Genomic DNA, 19,699 nt, shown 5'->3' on the forward strand with positions numbered 1-19,699 from the left:
GAGGGAGATGCTCGCTCCATTCAGCCTTCTCTCTAGGTGTATCTTCAGTGGCCAAGAAAACACTTCCTGGGAGGACAAGCAACTCTGATGTGGTCACTCTTATCAGCTCCACATTGGGGAACTAAATTTCTCAAACCAGTCTTCAATCATGGAAAGATGACTTTAATGGAAATGTTTTATGAAAATGTTTGCATAGCTCCTGGCTTTCATTCAATTCATATTCTGTGAACAGTCACATATTTCCTATACATATCTTAATACCACAAGGTAACTGTCTTTTCACTTTCACTAAACTTTTATTTTTCACAAGATTTTGCATTGGAGCTAAACTAGGAGCTAAAACGGTTTCACTGGTCAAGTTTTCTTATTCTTGATTAAGCAAAGATGAACTTACACATGTCAAGGATCAGAATCACTGTTAAATTTGATATCCCTCTTAATGTTCCCCTCAGTAATGTACCCCATATTTCTATTTTCTATATAAAAATCACCATTTCTTATGACTATAAATGGAGTATAATCTATAAAAATTTTGAATCACTCTTGTACACCATAAACTAATATAATATTGTCAACTATACCTCAATTAAAAAAATCACCATTTTCTTAAGCCACATTATTTTTATAGTTAGCTTTCTTTACAGGGTATTTTTGATCCCAACACCCCCAAAATTTTCATCACTACTGTTCTGGGAACATGTAAAGACTGAAGTAGCCTCTGTGAGTTGCAGGTACTGGGCGGCTTGCTGAGCTCATATCCTGACAGCAGCCTCATGTCTGTACCACAGCCAAATCAGAAATACATGAAATGGACCCACAGAGCTGCTAGAAAATATTCTGAAGCATGACTATTAAACCCACGAATGTTAAGGATGAATTTTGCTACGTGTAACCATACGCATATGTGAACTATTATTAAATATAGCCACGTATAATACACATACAGCATCATTTTATTTTCCCAATTATACTGTATTATAGTCACTACAAAGATGAAAATCATAAAAATTCTATCCAGCCACATAAATATCTCCTACACATGCATATTCTGGGGTCTAGCATAGCTTCTGGCACAAAGTTTCTTTGTGAATTATGACTTTATCTCTTAGCTTCCTTCACTGTAAAGTATCTCATCATAACACTGTGAATGTACTTAACACCACTGAACTGTACACTTAAAAATGGTTAAAAAGGTAAACTTTTGTAATGTACATTTTACCACAATAAAAAAAAAAAAATTACTTCCTCGACCGGGACCCAGCGGGAGGATACAATAAAGTTCTGTAGGAAAGAAAACTTTATTTGTGCCAGATTGGTCCCCTTACATTAGGGAAGGTAACTGAGGACCAAAGAGGTTTGAATAACTTATTAAAGTGCCGATAATAGGGAGAGAGTCGATGGCAAATCTAAACTATTTTTCAGACTTAGGAAAACCCAAAGATATCTTCTAGAACTAATGGAATAGCAAGAAGTAACAATTCCAGAAACTATCTACGTGTGATAAAATTCTAATTCTAGTTCATTGACTCCTGAGCTTTCAGAAATCCTGCATCCATGCCCATTCATCAGTTCAAGGTGGGTCAGATGATGACACTGGGCCACCTGTGGCTGATACTGCCCTGTATTTATTGCCCATAAATGGAGCATTCTTTCTCTTCCAGTGGAGCACAGACTCAAACATGAGGAAACAGGTTTACTTTGGCTCCCACATGCCAGCTTTCTATTGAGATCTTGAAGAGTGTTTTGCCCTCGGATTCAATTAAGGCTCACTTTTCATGAGCTGACAGTCACTGACTATGCTTGTGTCACCTTCCCTACGACCATATTGGCCAGTTCAACTTGAAATATGACAGTATCCAAAGGCAGTTCCAGGAGGCTAATTCCCGGTAACCGGCATCATTATAAGACACATACGGAGCACCTCTATGGGATGTGACATTTTTATTCAGAACCCCACAAACAGCTCTGTCAAATTCATCATATTCCCTCCCTTGCTATGGGAATTTCATAATAGTGCCCTCCAGCGTTTCATAAAAAGCTACCTAAAATAATCCTTCATAAACAAATAATTACATTTAGGAAACTGACATTTTAATTAAACTTACTTTCCTTACAAATTCACTGGTAGTCTTGGGTTACACAAATCACAGAGGATTTGAATAAGCAAAGCCATACCACCAAGATCTTTTAAATGCTTCATTCCAATTTTTAAACAGCTTAGTAAGGCATTTTAAAAGAAATGCAAGTCAGAATGTAGAATGCAGGTAGTCAACTTTCAGTTTAATACTGCTTTTATTGCAAAAAAAAAATATTACTTATAGCCAATTCAGGTTAAAGGCTAAAATTAGTCAATGATTGTATGGCTGTGTATGTACTTAAGAATAAAATGAGACACTACAATGTTACCTAGGAAACACAGACTTGGAGGATTATAAAAAGACCTCAAATAGCTTCCCAATTTTGTTAAGACTCTGGAAAAGTAAACAATGAGACGAAATCCTCAGTTGTGCAGGTTGACTAAAGGGGATGAAGCAGCATAAGAGGACTCACAGTACCTTGGCAAAGGCAGCAGGAATGTTCCACTGTTTCAGACTAACGAGGATAATTTACGTGAAGCCAGTTGGAGGTGATAATTTTTGAAAAGAATAAAGACTTCTGTATAGTTAAATATGCTCAAATGTCAACTAGTACCTAAATTACTTCTTGCCAGCCCCGTGGATGTTGGCTTCCTTGGGACTGAGTTTCAAAGCAATCGGTTGTAATCTTTAGGGAGCAAAGTCAAGGGTAAAGACAGGCTCCTGGGGCCGTAGATCAGCAACACACACTCACCTGCCAATCACCTGTCAGGCTGCCAAGATGGGGATCACGGGAGAGACCAAAAGCACAGGGAGACAGAGGGGTCAGAGAAAGGCATTTATAAGAAAGTGGGGAGAGCCACCTATTAAAGACAGGGAGGGAGATACAAGGAGACAGGGAGGGGGCTATAGTATGGGTTGTGCACGGCAAGACTAAAAATAGTAGTAAAGAAACTGAGACTGCTGGGAATGGAAAGGGGCAGAGAGGGAATTTCTGTCCCTGAGCACAGGAAGGCTTCCGCACCTCGACAGGTTCTGTTATCTACATTTAGAGAAGAACTTGGTTGGACAAAGGAGAGAGCGAGGGGCATCCCTTTTGCTCATCAACTAGGCTGAACCTCAGTTTGGTTAAGGCTGGCACTCGAGTATGGAGAGAGTAATAAAAGCTAGATAAGTCACATTTAGGACATCAGGCAAATCCTTCCCAGCACCTCATAGAACTGAGACACTCAGGGTATAACTGAAAGCTTTTAAATAGCCTGAGAGCCTGGCAGAGACAATAAAAATTTCTAATTCTAACCATGAAAATAGGACTTCCAGGGTCTGGAATGCTTATCACATCCACAATTGCTACCACGTTAATTCTCTGGCTCCTTCTCTATGTGTTCTTTCCAACCACTGCCTTCTTAATCACAATGGGCTGCTGTCTCTTTGTTTTATTTCCAAATCCAAGGCCTGGTTGGTTCTGCCATTCTCCTACTGGATCTGACATCTTTCACCATTTTATTCATGCTCTGTTTTGCTTTCTAGGACACTTTACTCACTGCTTCTCTTCAGAGCTATCCCTTCTAACTCCTGCTTGCCACATAACCAGTCAGATAAATATTCCTTAAATAACTCTGATCATATCTCCCACCTTCTCTGAAACCTTCAGGAAACAAAAACATTTCAACTGCAGAAAGGAATCCCAGAGCTTGCGTATCAAGGCCGTTCACTGTCCATACCTACTACTCCCTGACATCTTAAGTTAAAATAGCTCAAATCTCTTTCTCCAAGCTTTGAGAAGTTATTCTCACTGTGCTCAGAGACCTGTATTCATTATTTAAAACTGAGCTCACTTCCTGATTACTTCAGAGACAGGAAAAATTAGTGAGTCTTAGAAATATAATATACCTGCCTTAACACAAATTACTAACTAGGCAGCCCACAACAGAACTATGCCTTTTAGACAGAAATCGTCAATTGGCAACAGCTGCCAAGGGACCAGGGGAACAAACTTTCCTTCCTGCTACAGCTACTTGGGAGTCCCCTCTTTGTTTTCTCCATCTACTCACCTTCCCTTTCCCCTTCCCTTCCTCCTCCCCCACCAGCCCTCCCTGGGCTGTGCTGCTCAGGACCAAGCTCTCATTGCAAACATTTTGCATCCAATCCTAATGCTTGAGCTGGTCCAAATCTGCATCTCTGGTGCAGTAGTTGTGGTGCGCTTTCATTCATTCATTCCTACTTATTTAAATGCTCCTGAGCACGTGGCTCTAACCTTGGCTGCACATTAGGATCATATGGGGAAACTTTTAAAAAACACTGAGGACCGGGTCCCATCCTTAGAGGTTCTGATTTAACTGGCTTGGGGTAAGGCTAACCATTCCTATTACTGAAAAAGATACCCAGTTGATCCCGGCCTGGACAAGGAACCACTTCCCTAGTGCAGAGCAACTGATATTTAAATCCAGTTACTGAAAGTGTAAAAATAATTTAAAAAGCTCAGCCTCTTCAATCACTCAAAAAAGAACATAGAAGACTATTATTCATATAGTCAGTAACTATTTATTGGGCATCCATTATGTACCAGAAAATATTCCAGCTGCTAAAAATATAGCAGTGAACAAAACAGACAAACAAATCCCTGTCCATAGGGTACTTATATTCCTAGTTGGAAGGGGGCAGTAGAAACAGTAAGTAAACAAATTGTATAGTATGTTAAAAGGTGTTAAGTACTATAGAGAAAAAAATAAAGCAAGGCAAGGCAGATGGAAACCAGTGGGGGGAAGAAAGATGAAGTGTAATTTGAAATAAGCAGCCAAGAATGATCTCATTGAAAAGATATATGGGCACAAGTTTGAAGGAGGTGAGGGAGCAAACAAAACCATGCTGATGCCTGGGACAAGAATTAGTGCAAAGGCCCTGAGTTGGGAACGGGTCTAGCGTTTTGGAGGATTAGTAAGGAGCCAGAGGTTCTGGAGCAGAGTGAACAGAAGGAAAACTAATTAGAGACATGGCCCAAGAGGGGAGCAAAGAAGGGAAGACTGTATGAGGCCTTGTAGGCCAAAGTAAGGATTTTAGCTTCTGCTCTAAGGAATTTGGGAATTTGGTGGGTTTTAAGCAGGTATGTGACAGGATCTAAGTTACATTTTTAAATGATTATTCTAGCTTCTGTGTGAGTCTAGCTAGACTAGGAGCAATGGTAGAGGCAGAGAAGCTGTAATGAATTAATCTAGTCAAGCAACATCAGTGACTGCGCCACAGTGACAGCAGCTGGAGGTAGTATAAAGTGATCAGATTCTGGATATATTTGAAATTAGAATCAACAGAATTTTTTGACAAATTAGTTACGGAGCACAAGAGAAAAATAAGAATCAGGGATAATTCCAAGGTTTTTTGGTTTGAGCAACTGGAAGGTATTACTGCAATTAACTAAGATGCTTTGGGGACAGGTAGGGAGAGACTTTGCTTTTGAATATACTATATCTGAGATGCCTGTTAGATATCCAAGGAGAGATGTCAAATAAATGTGGGCCTCATCAGCACACAGGTAGCACTTACACTTCTAAATTTAATATCTAAAAGTATTAATTATATATAAATGTGTTAAATTCATTAGGTTAGCTAGGTACAATCATACTAGCCTTTCAATTTATAGTGAGTAAAAAAAAATTATTAATTAATTGATTACACTACTTTGTGGGCATACATACCCAGAGTAATAAAAAATAATACATAGTGGACTAGCATGATTCTAAAAAAAAAAAGCATTAGCAGCAATATTGTCCCAAGCCACCTGGAGCAGTTACAAGGCTGGCTTCGTTTCCTGTCAAAGCATAATGCAGCCTTCACAGCTCTAGTACACATCCTCTGTAAAACCTCCCAGGATGCCCACCATCAGATTAAGAGACTCTGCCCTCTGTACACCCAACGATGTTGCTCATTCTCCCACCACGGCCTTAAACACACTGCTTTATAATTTAGTCTAATTAAGTCTATGTTTCTCCCACTAGAGTCTAAGGCAAGCTAATGCAGGTCAGTGACCATGTCTTACTCACTTTTGTGTCACTGGTGCTTCACACAGTACTAGGTGCATCAAACGAAATTATTAAATGCTGATTGCTGAATGAGTAAATTTGAAATCAAGAACAAAACATTAAAAATAATTTCATGTACCTAGGTTTCCGTAAAGCAGGCCTCTGTTCTTTTAACTATACCGAATGCAGGATCTGCAGCTCTGAAGCTACGTGTTTCTAAAAGTGATATATCTGAACATAAACCTCACTAATACATAAGCATTAAATAATAAAAAACAACATTCTCACGCTACACAATTAAAGATCATTTTAGAACAAGAAGCATAATCAGTTCTCTATTTTCACGTTTGTTCTTAAAGTGAAGAACATTTGAACAGTCTCTGTAAGTTTTCAGAGTTTTGATGTGTGTGGCAGGAATTTTGAGTAGTTCACCAAAAATTTTAATCACTGTCCTCTGCTGCAGAAATGTGCATTTGTTAATTGGATTCCTGTTTTCTTCGTACACCAAATCAGAATGGATGCTCCGCTCCTCCTCTTCCACTCTGGCAGGCAGCACGGTCTCTAATTGACTTCTTTCTAGGACTTACTTTCCACCAAATCCCTTTCTTTTCTCCATAGAAGATTTCTAGAGCTCATAACAAACTACGAACAGCACTTAAAGTTAGCAGCACTAAGGAGCCCTGTCACTTTTTTACCTAGCAGGAGCTAAGAAAAAGAATTTCTCCTCGGTTAAAAAAATAAAACATTCATACTGTTTGACTTAAATAAGAAAAAAAATCAAAGCTTAAATAAATTAAGGGTAAATTAAGTCAAATGTGAAGCAAGCAAGGAAAGATTACTTTGTCTAATTGGACTGGCTGTATACTTCTCTTTCATTTCCTCATACCAAGTTCACAGATCTGTTTTTTTTAAACAGACAATTCATGGAATTTTGAACCCATTTCAGTCACCTGAATCCACATATCACACTTCAAAGTGTCAAAAGTTTAGGAAATATATTCCAAATAAAATTTTACGACCTTATTTTTAAAAGTAGTAAAATAACTGAAATGCCATTAGCCCAATACAAAAGCTTATCATATCTAAGCCAAGTGACCTGTACATTGACCTCTTGATATTATACTATTAAAGCCAAACAGCCAAATTATTCCATTCTTTATTTCTAAATGTATGAAACTGAAAAACAAAGAAACGACATTAATGATTTTTAATTAAAAATACTCTGGCATATATTGTCATTTTCCAGCATTCAAAAAATGTTACAGAAATGATATACCTACTCTCTAAAATGAAGTGCCTTTTATTTCTTTCTTTCTGGTTTAGAACATGCAACTGATTTCTTTCTTTCTGGTTTAGAATATTCATCTTCACATGGAAAATCTCTTGGGCTTACACTCTCATTTCTGAGCCTTAGACTAAAGTCAAAGTTCAGAGTGAAAGGGGCCCAAAACTTAATTTCAGACATTAGTCTTGCTAATCTGTGACCAGGTACTGTTCACAGAGGAACAGCATGAGGCCCCTTCAGTAGGTACCTGCAGCTTCTCTCTGAGGCTTACCCCATAGGTCTGGAGTGCCCTGAGTCATTCAGGAAGAAAACAGCTAACCTAGGCATCCATTAGCAGCTTTCTCTTCTCTCAATCTCCAAGCCATTTTTATGAGAAGAAACATTCCAAAATGTATATATAACTCTGCCCCCCCTACCCTCCCTCCTGAAGTCCCCAAACAAAGCCTCAAATACCCCTTCTAGTTGGAAGACAAGTCTGATATTAACAATCTAAAAATGAATCAATCAGATCACCCTTACTAGTGAGAAAGAAAAAAATCAGGATGCACGTTTGGAAAAACTCCTATTTCTTCCACAATCTTCATTTCTGGCATTGTACTTGATATTACGTAAGTGCAACAATCACCTATAATAATAAAAGAATGAACACTTTCCAGGTGAGAAAAATCTTAGAAAACTCAAATTTTTAAAGAGCATGTAAGGATTTATACTCAAAATCCAAATCAGGTACTCTACAAACACTGAATCAGGTCCCATTTGTTTTACTTAGTTTTACCTTTGTCCTACAAAAGCAGTTCCAAGAAGCAACAGCATTTGGTTTACAATGTATTTAAATTTGGAATTGACAAATCACACTCAATGTTAAGAGCTGGAAGTAAATGATCTAAAATTCTAGGTTAGGGACTATGCTATAGGCAGTGTATCAGTTACCAATAAGAAATAGCACTCAGAAAGAAGGTCTTTATGAAGTTTTCCTTGATATTAAGTAACATAGAACATGAAACTACATTGTTATTATATAATGCAAATTTTTCAAAAATGAAGTGTAAAAATTATATAACTTTGATTTATATATTAAAGCACTACTTTCTGATACAAAGAACTAATTCTGTTCTCTCAACCAGTTTCTTCCATCTATGAGTTGAAAAGCTTCAACTAATTGAAATGAAATTTTAAATAACACTATCTAGTATACAGCTAACTTTAAATATCAAAATTTATGATTTACTTTAATATTATGTACTTTGGGTCACTTATACCTTCTCACATCAACAAAAAGCATGACCAAGATTTTTGAAAATTAAAAAATAAACAGAAGTACTGACATGATAGCATGTTACTTTTTAATTGTCAGTCAAAACCATCCAAGATAATAACTTAAATTAACTGGCAACTAATAATCGATAACTCAAATAACTAGTTCACAACAATTAACTTATTTAGTCAAATATTTTTCTTTACATTTGCCTCTGTGAATTGACATTATACATTACAGCACTGAGAAACATTTAAATTTTACTCTTTCTAGGGGCATGTATAAAAACTGTTCTTTTATAATTAAGCACCTAGCCCTCTAACCTATTCTTGGGAATCACCACAGCCTTGTAGCTTCATTATTCCTAATTACCAAATAGCTAGCTTCCTCTACCTCTCTAGTTATAGCTTTTCTAGATCCAAGACCAAAGTATGGCTAGAGAGTGTCTAAGGAATGGTCAAGTCTAATTTAAATGTTATATTATGTGCAATTCTCTGCTTTGTGCTTGATGCCCATTGTTACAAGATTCTCTAAGGGGAAATAAATATCAGTTCTATTCTCTTAGATGTGCTCTCACATAAGAAACCCTGAATGACACAAAAAGGAATATGTATTAGGATCTAACCAGGAAAACAGAAACCACCATAAGCATTTATTAAATTACACGAAGGGAATTTCATTAAGGAAGGTGGTTATTCTGATGAAGTAGAAGGTGAGAAGACAAACTGGAGAGACTAATGTAAGCCACAGATTTAGCAGCAGCAGGAGGCCACAAGCACCCTAAGTCCAGAGAGACAGAAAGAAGACTCAGTGTTCATGGCCACAGGCCTGGTCTTCCAATACAAGCTGGAGCTGCAGGAGGTCTGTCCAGGGCTGGAACCATGGAGGAGATGAAGCTGTTGCCAGAAATGCTACCTGAGACAGACAGGGAGGTTGAGAAATACCAGACTGTCTCCTTCCCTTTGCCTTCCTGCCTCCCACTAAATGCAGCCTTCAGAGTGAAGCCCCCTATGATATAGAAGAGCATGCTTAGAGAGAAGAAAGGATGTGAGGGTAAACAGACCCAGGACCAGCACAAAGCAAAAGGAAAGAAAGGGGAAGGGGGAGCCAGATTCCAAAATGGAAAGAAGTAGTCCATCTAATGAGAGTTCATTGTCACAACCCAGAAAAAGGAATAACTGCCAGAGCATTCCCCACACCTTGTCTGAGAAACCCAGGGTGCTAATAAACTTTGTTTTCTCCTTTGAGCTAGATGAAAGCTGTAAAAGTATCCTGAGCTGCTTTCTGCTTTCTCAGGCACAGGGGTATTGTTTCATTTTTAAAGATCAAAAATTGATAGCCAATTGCATGTTGAAAAGTACCTCTGATCAAACATAATAACCAAGCATTTCCACTAATGAATATAACAGAGAAAGTTCCAGTGGGCACCTTTTTTCTTGGAAAAAAATGTTGATGGCCAATCATCCCACTGGGATACAATCAATTGAAAGGAAATCTACAGTAGGGGAAGCAGCTATGTTCCTGACCGTTTTGTAAGTACAATGTGATCAACAGCTTTTGTGTAAATACCTGTGATACCTCTGGGCTGGAGAGCAAACATACGAAGAGCTCAACTGCCTTTAGTCAATAGATGCTATTGGACTCTATTATTGGGCCAGTGTGACAGGAGAACAGGGAGCTCACAACCAAACTCTATTCCAAAAATTATTATGGAAAATAATGAGTAATATTATGTAGACCCAAATTCTGGTTAAATACTGAGGTTCCAAGATAAAATTTTAGAACACACCTCTGCTGTTACATAGATAACTTTTGACTAAGAGACAGTTAACATGGAAATGAATTCCCTGTTTTCAAAGAATGTGACTCCAATAAAGATGCAACATAATTTATCTTCCCCTCAGTATTCAGGAGCCCCTTAGGCCATCGTTATAAACACTGCACAATGTTAAACAAAATTGTAAAGAAAAATCTGATTATTTGGATTCTCTATGATTAATGATTGGCACAGTGTGGGTATGTACTGTGTTTGTGTATAAATGAATATATAATATGTACATATGCAGGCATTTCCCTGTGGCTAACAGAACCTGCCCAGGGGCAGTGAAAATAGTGTTTAAATAAGACAGTTGAATTAGCTGATAATAAAACACCATTAAATATTTTATAAATGTTCAAAACTATTAAGTGAATATAACTGCCAATGTTTTAATCAATTGAATATGTTTTCAAATTAATTGGACTCTGTAATTCTCAGTAAATGTTTATTTTAAATTAATAAATGATAACTGAATCACTTTGCTGTACACCTGAAACTAACACATTGTAAATTAACTTTATTTCAATAAAAAAATTAATTAATAAATGAGATCTGCTTACTTTCTTTCCCTCAGTAGTATATCTCCTCATTAAGTTTCATTATAACGCATTCTCATTAAGCCTCAGATCTGGTTTCTCTAATTCAGGTAGTCTATTCTGTCAATTTAGAGATGTGACCCCATCCGTGCCTGATATCACTATGCATTTATGTATAAACCACAAGATTGAATGAAGCAGATTCACACTGATCCTTAAATAAAAATTCTGTTACAACACAGTGTGAATGAATCTGAAAGTCAAAAAGAGCTTGAAAGCAGTGTCTCCTAATATCTTTCTTGGATAAAGACTGACCTCATGTGTTAGAGACCAGATAAATAAAGTTGAAATCCTTTTTTTACAGGAATACTGGCAACGAAAACCATAATTTACAAACAAGTGTGTGATAAAAATTCAAGGAGTGAACTGAGGATAACATAAGCAAAGTAAAATAATATTTAAAGTATAAAGCCAAGATCCAGGAAAGGCCCTTTCAAAAAAGAGAGCCAGCTTTCCTCATTTTATATTTATATATTTATAGTAGAGCCTGAAGCAACCATTTTATCAAAGGATAGAGGCAACAAAGAAACTCATTTGTTCATTTTACTTGTTAGGACTTTCACAAACTGAGTCATTTGAAAGATGAATTCATTTATTTTACTAGTGTCACATTGATACATACTGCTGTTGTAGTTGTGGAAATGAAAATGTAGCACAAATATACATTACAACTAGAGTAGGAGTAATAGAGTTATAAAATATAAAAAGAGTAGCCTCACTGAACAGATATTACTGACTTAACAGAATGAAAAAAAATAAATGTGATAAATTGTCACAGCTTGCGTAGACATTGCCTATACTAATTTAGAAAAATAAAAATCAAAGTCACTAATTTGTGCAATAACAATAAGGTACAACATACCTCACACCTGTCAGAATGGCCATCGTTAAGAAGTCTACAAAGAACAAATGTTGGAGAGGGTGTGGAGAAAAGGGGACCCTCCTACACTGTTGGTGGGAATGTAAATTAGTACAACCACTATGGAGAACAGTATAGAGGTTCCTTAAAAAACTAAAAGTAAAGGTGCCATATGATCCAGCAATCCCACTCTTGGGCATATATCTGGACAAAAATGTAATTCAAAAATATACATGCATCCCTATGTTCATAGCAGCACTATTCACAATAGCCAAGACTTGGAAACAACCTAAATGTCCAACAACAGATGAATGGATACAGAACATGTGGTGTATATATACAATGGAATATTACGCAGCCATAAAAAAAGAATGAAATAATAACATTTGCAGCAACATGGATGGACCTAGAGATTATCATACTAAGTAAAGTAAGTCAGAAAGAGAAAGATAAATACCATATGATATCACTTATAGATGGAATCTAAAATATGACACAAATGAACTTCTATGAAACAGAAACAGAATCACACACAAAGAGAAGAGACTTGTGGTTGCCAAGGGGGAGGTGGGGTGGGGAAGGGAAGGATTGGGAGTTTGGGGTTAGCAGATGCAAACTATTATACATAGAATGGATCAACAACAAGGTCCTACTGTATAGCACACAGAACTATATTCAATATTGTGATAAACCATAATGGAAAAGAATATTTACAAAAAAGAATGTATATATATGTAAAACTGAATCACTTTGCTGTTCAGCAGAAATTAATGCAACAATGTAAATCCACTATATTTCAATAAAAAAATGAAAAAATAAGGTACAAAAGTGTATTCCTCTGATTCAGTGTATTGGTATGGTAGGAATTTTTTTAATGATTTTATTAAAAATATTATTTTAGTTGTTCAGTGTATTAAAGGGGAAAAAACAAAAGAAAACCATGAAGAGCAGACAAACAGTTTTTAATCTTAACATTCAGCATTGGCACTCAGGTAGAAAGAAGGGTCATAAAGTTTTTAACTAAGATTTATTTTCATGAAAATTATTTTTCATTTTTATTTTAATAAAAGAATATGAATGGATTAGGACTAAAGAGTTATAAGAAGCTTTTATACATAATGATGAATATTTTTCTAATTAATTAATTAATTAATATTATTTTTCAAATGCTGCTTTAGTATGTGCCAAGCACTCTTCCTCTAAAACCCGAGAGATAGGTAGATGTTCTTTTTTTTTTTTTTTTTTTTTAATAAGGGAAATGCTGAGAAGGCTTCTTTCTGCATCTGTTGATTCTTTTTTTTTAAATTAATTTATTTATTTTATTTATGGCTGTGTTGGGTCTTCGTTTCTGTGTGAGGGCTTTCTCTAGTTGTGGCAAGCGGGGGCCACTCTTCATCGCGGTGCGCGGGCCTCTCACGATCGCGGCCTCTCTTGTTGCGGAGCACAGGCTCCAGACACGCAGGCTCAGCAGCTGTGGCTCACGGGCCTAGTTGCTCCGCAGCATGTGGGATCCTCCCAGACAAGGGCTCGAACCCGCGTCCCCTGCATTGGCAGGCAGATTCCCAACCACTGCACCACCAGGGAAGCCCGGTAGATGTTCTTATTATCCTCATTTTACAGATGAGAAAACTGAGGCTAAGAGATTAGGTGATTTGCCCTAGGTTATACAGTAGCAGTCATCCTATTAGCTTTGATGACAGCAGTAAGCAGTTTGCTCTCCGTTGTGAACTTCAAAGAAAAAAATCTATTTATGGATCACACCAGGCCTAGAGAATCAGCGCCTAAATTCTCAACACTTGATTTTTGGCTCAACTCTTAACTCCCGGAAAGCTAAAAAGAACCAAAAGCACAGTCATCCTACAAATACCTCTTCAGAGTCCTCACTGGTCATACTCACTAGGGAATATTTCAGAGCTGAATGAATTTAAGAACACACACTTGTCACATCTCAAAATATCACTCAAGTACCTATAATTAATCAGAAACAAATGAAATGATAATCTATAACTTAACAGCTATAACAACTCTAAAATAGCAAAATAAAATGTTCTGCCTTTAGAATAAGACATTCTAAACTGATCAGTTGTTTGGAAATTTGAAAGACAAGAAAGTTCATCTTTCATTTCTAGTCTCTGAATAAACATGAAAAGGAAGATGAAAATTGAGTTAGCTGCATGAATGAACATTCTTTCACTTATGTTAAATTGACTGAAAAAAATCAATTTTGTTTTTCTTTAGAAAATATTTCATATTTTCAGCCATAAGCACTTTTAAAATATGTGTTTTTAAAAAAGTTCTTTAATATGATATGGTCCAAGGAAATATCTGAACTTTGGGCATTTTTTTAGCTGTTACCTTCCAAAAAAAAAACACCTCTATTTAAAAACAAAAACAAACATACCCATATCTGACACATCCTAAGAATTCAGTTCATGTTTATAAACTGAAAAACTGAAGCAACAATAAGATCTAAGGTATCATCAGAATTAATATCATTGATTAAGATATCATCAGAATTAATATCATTAATTAATAAACACAACTTTTAAATTTATCAACAATCTTAAGTTATGACAAATACAAAATTTTATATAGCATACAATGAAAATGAACATTTTGTCAAAAATTCTTCACCATCATCCTTAATAGTCATATAAAATAGCATCTTCCTGACTACTGGTAGAAATCATTTGAACAGATCTAAGTCAATTCACAATGGATCTGTGGCATTAAACTCATGAACCCACAGCATTTCTGAGGTTTGCACTCCAACTACACGTAAAAATAACAAGTCACTTTGACATTTCAGATTCCATTGGCTTATTTGTTCAACTGATTTTAAATTAATATTATATATTAATGTATATGATTATTAATTATTATCCTGAGCATTTTCCATGGTATTATGCATTCTCAAAAAGCATGCTATTGAATAGTATGATTTTATCATGTTATATTAATAGCAACATTTTTAACTTTTTAACCCCTTAAAAGCTTTTCTATTATTATGGAAATTTTCAAATATAAACAAAAGTAATGAGAATAATATAATGAACAGCCCTGTCCTACAGCCCAGCTCAATTATCTATATTTTACCATTTTTGTCTCCTTCACTGGCCTATCCACTTTTTTTTTCTTTTTATCCCTTTGTAATATTTTAATACAAATCCCTAACATTGTGTCATTTCACTAGTAAATACTCAAGTATGTATCTCTTACTGATAAAGTTTTTAAAATATATCAGATATTTGGTAGAATTCACCAGTGAAGCAATCTAGGCACAGAGTATCACTGGAGGGAAGGTTTTTAACAACAGACGTAATTTCTTTAAGAGATATAGAGGTATTCAGGTTATCTATTTCTTCTTGAGTGAGCTTTGGAAGTTTGCATCTTTCAAATAAATTTTCCATTTCATCTAACTTGTTGAATTTAGAGGCATAAAGATGTCCATAATATTCGCTTGTTATCCTTTTAATATCTGGAGAATCCGTAGTTATGTTACTCCTCTGAGTCATGGTATTGGCAATTTCTCTCTCTCTCTCTTTTAAGTAGTCTGAATAGAGATTTATCGAGTTTATCAAAGAACCAGCTTTTGCTTTCATTAATTTTCTCTTTTCTTTTTGTTTTCCATTTCATTGATATCTACTTTGATCTTTATAATTTCCTTTCCTCTGCTTACTTTGAGTTTAATTTGCTTTTTGTTTTTCAAGTTTCGTAAGGCAGAAGCTAAGGTCGTTAATTTGAGACCTTTTTTTTTTTATACAGGTGTTCGGTGGTATTTAAAGTAAGTACTTTAGTAGCATCACACTAAATCTGATGTGTTGTGTTTTCATTCTCATTCAGTTCAAAATACTTTCTAATTTCTCTTTTGATTTCTTCTTTACTCATGGGTTATTTAAGACTGGATGAGCAAGGAAGGGAGAGCATACACCAATCTCTGGGGTTTTCTATGCAAGTTCTCTCTTCTCTGGTACTCTGTCCTCTGAATTCTGGCTATCCTGGTCTCCCTGGACTTTCGGTTCTGTCTCAACTCAGATAGTCTGCTGAGTTTTGCCTGGGTTATCCCTCTCTGTGCTACAAGCTGGAAACTCTTCCAACATATTAGACGAAGGCAAGCATAGGGCTTCTCTTGTTTGTTTCTTATATCTCAGGGATCACTGTCCTTGGTTGTCTGATATCCAGTGTCTTGAAGACCATTGTTTCATATATTTTGTCAGTTTTTCTAGGTTGTTTCAGGGAAGAGAGTAAATCTGGTCCCCACTACTCCATCTTAACTGGAAGAAGAAATCCGGTTCTGTTTTGTTTTTTTTATAGATCATTGTAAACTCATGACTTTTATACATTTGTTTTAATCCATTTCAGCCATTTTCCTTTTTGATGCTCAAAGTATCCCAGCTTAGGCCAGTGAGAGGCACTTCATGTTGGCTTTTGGGTCCTTTGACATGTTCCTATTAGTCCTTAATGTGGCAAATGATATTTAGGCACTACAGTCTAGTCACTAGGGGTTAACTATACATTTGCATTTGCTGAACTTGTTTTTGAAAAGTGGGAAGGAGAGCAAAAGTGCAAGATAGAAATATTTTACATTTATAAATAGGTACATGGCAGTGAAAAGAACACACCTGTGTTGGAGGAAGCTCAATTCTGCCGGATACAAGTCATTAACATTCTCAACTGTTAGAGACCTCAAAAGTTCTTATCATTGCTTCCAAACCCACTCCGGTAAAGCTGACTTTATCTTCTCAACCTGTGGGCATTCAGTCTTAGCTACTTCTGGACTCTCATTTACATAGTAAAGCTGACTTTATCTTCTCAACCTGTGGGCATTCAGTCTTAGCTACTTCTGGACTCTCATTTACATAGTCACAGCAGCTTAGAAGGAAGGCCTCTTACTTCAATATTGCTTGATATTAGCAGAATCTATCTGAAGACTAAGGGTGTGTCATCAATAAATAGAGTCCAGCCAAGACTGAGAGCATCAAAGTAAAATTAAGTCCATGAGACCATAGTAATAGAATATCAATATTCTTCCATTTATTCCCAATCTTCTGTCTTCTTGCCCTTGATTTAACAATCTAAGATGTCACAAATCCCCAGTTTTCCCTTCTAACTTACTAAAGACTTGACATTCCTTAGTTTCAGTGACAGCCACTCACAGTCCCGTCCAGGCCAATGACTCAAATTCAGAGACTTGTCTGGCTGTAAGAAACTCTAGAGATAGATCACCTAATACAGGCACATCTCTTCATAGGAGGACACTAAGGCACAGGGATTTTATGGCACCTGCTTCTAGTAGCAAACTTAGAAGAGCCAGAGACTTAGTAAAGTAATAACTTGGAGAGATTTTCTAAATCATATAAAATTAAATATATTTATACCAATAACTCTCAACACTCTGTATCTCATATCTCCTTAATCATTTATTTAAGAATTACATACCATGTTGATCATAAATTATTTAGAACTATATACCTTGATTATAATAAGGGTAACACAACTTTCTAGGAACACATATATTTACAAACATTTTGTGAATGTAAATTACATTTTGTATAATGTCTTAGTATAAAAACACTGTCAGAATGCAAATATTTTAACAAAGAAGCTTTTATTTTATTAAAACTTGAGTTCTACCCTTGGTTTTCAAGAGATAAGATAACTAAAATAGCTTTGCAAGAGTTATGCATGTTTAAAGTGCTATCTTGCCTTTACCTGAATCCATGAAACTAAGCAATCTTATGCCACGAACCAGTCTTCTCATCAAAACAAACACTGTGCTGAGCAAGAAAGATGCTCCTAAAACACTGTGGACCAGCTTTGACATGAATCCAGTAGATTCTGACTGCTAACAGGCCAAAACACCAATCCTGGTATATAATCTTCAGAATAATCTTCTCAGCAAATTAAGCCTTCCAAAGCTGACATTTGCTATCGCTGCTATTTTGTCACAGAAAATAATTCTGATCTTTTAAGTACCAGTGTACAGTTTTTGGCCATCTCAAAATGCTCAGGGAAGCACTTACTGATCTAATAAGTCTTGTTTTGCCTTTAAGGAGTACAATTTCAAGTGATCGTAAAAAGCCCACATACGGTCATTATAACACTTGTTGTGCACAATCTGTTCATCCAAAGGCATTTCTACTCTACACCATAAACAGCATTCGATGTGACTAGAAAAATATTCATCTACCAAAATGTTCAGGCCAAGGTTATAGAAAATGAATAAAAAATTGTGGTTACATATGGTCTTGGTTACACTGAGATGTTTTGATAGAGCAATAAGAGAATAACGTGCCTATCCTCTCTGCTGGCTTTAGGTTCTGATCCTCAAAATATAATTAAAGCTGATCAGTCATTTAAGACACAGAACAACCACAGGCTCTGTTTCAGATACACTAGACTAGAACAGTGATTTGATTTTTTTTTCAAAGTCTGCTCTGATTTTCCAGCAATTTAGATATTGTAGCACCTATTTTAATAATAGTAGCTAAAGTTTACTTAGCACTTACTGTGGTTTCGATACTGAGGCAAGCATCTTGCAAATATTACTTCAATTAATTCCCTGAAAAATACTTTGCTCACTTAGGTAATAAATGGCAGAGCCAAGATTCAAACACAAGCTGACAACAGAGCCCAGACTCCTATCCACTGGGCCTTATTGCCATAGTTCTAGGTAACTCGTAAACATTTGCTCTTTTCCTGGGAAGAAAGAAAAACATTATATCCCGCTGAACTGTAAGCTTGAAGAGACCTGACAAATTTCAGATAACACACAAGTAAGTTTTATAGTAGCCAGTTTTCTAAAGCATGTATATAAGAATTAGCTCCTAATTATTTCAGAACTCTGAAAAACAGCAGAGATGACACATTGAAAGGGAGAGATTACAAAGGAACTGGTATTTTCATTATTGCTAAAATATGAGATTTCATATATTTGGTATATAAGTAAACTCTCTGAACTATAAAGTTAATTTTTGACATACATTCGCTTAATCATATGCACTGACCATATTCACTTCTTAAAAGCCAAATGCTCAGAAGATCTAATGATATGTGACCAGTGAACACTTTCATCAAAATATCTTCTAACACAATACATTAACATCTCAATATGTTCTGTCATATATATCAGTTTCTTTCATGTATATATTTCATAGTCATTAGCAAATGAAAAAGCAAAAAAGTTTCTTGTTTAAATGAATGTACCATTTCAGAAAGGATAGATTTTGTATTGTTGCCTTAAACTGATTTTAATTTTACCAAACACAACTTACACTTCTATAATGGTCTGAGTAGTCCTCATTCAAGTACGTATAACATTGCTAGGGCACTGATATGAATGATACTCGGAAAAACTAAGGAGACGTAGCCACGGTTCCTACCTTGGTTAGATGAATGACTCCTTTAGAAGTAACTGAACAACCCATGAAGCCAACGTACTGAAGTTCAGGACAGTGCTCAGCAAATGCTTTCACCGACTGATCTGTCACCTAGGGAAGAGACATGAAGAAAGTCAAGATGGCATTACAGTGAGTGAATTTAAGGATTTGGCTACTGCAAATTCCCTCTGCCTTACCTTGCATCATTAATATTTCCCTTTCCAATGGATCATTTGAATCCATATACAGACATGCTGCAATATGTCCTGTGGTTTTTTTTTTAAATCCTCCCTCAACCCCACATCCCTTTCTATCACCCCACGTTTGTTTACTTCTTCACAGAAAATGTCTCAGAGATGTCAACACTATCTACCTCCACTTCTTCGCATCTCTCTCAATAGATATGTACATATTT

The 19,699-nt window shown here is 36.1% G+C and overlaps 1 protein-coding gene across 2 annotated transcripts in view; it reads right to left on the minus strand.

Moving 5' to 3' along the window:
* FBXL17 (F-box and leucine rich repeat protein 17) overlaps nt 1–19,699 on the minus strand; it is a 471,945-nt gene that overhangs the window by 312,543 nt on the left and 139,703 nt on the right. For both annotated transcript variants that reach the window (XM_068535700.1, XM_068535699.1), the window contains one exon: nt 19,288–19,395. In XM_068535700.1, coding sequence (XP_068391801.1) covers nt 19,288–19,395 — 108 coding nt within the window. The remainder of the gene's footprint in view (nt 1–19,287; nt 19,396–19,699) is intronic.

The sequence above is a fragment of the Eschrichtius robustus genome, chromosome 2, assembly GCF_028021215.1.
Source record: "Eschrichtius robustus isolate mEscRob2 chromosome 2, mEscRob2.pri, whole genome shotgun sequence".
Lineage (NCBI taxonomy): Eukaryota > Metazoa > Chordata > Mammalia > Artiodactyla > Eschrichtiidae > Eschrichtius > Eschrichtius robustus.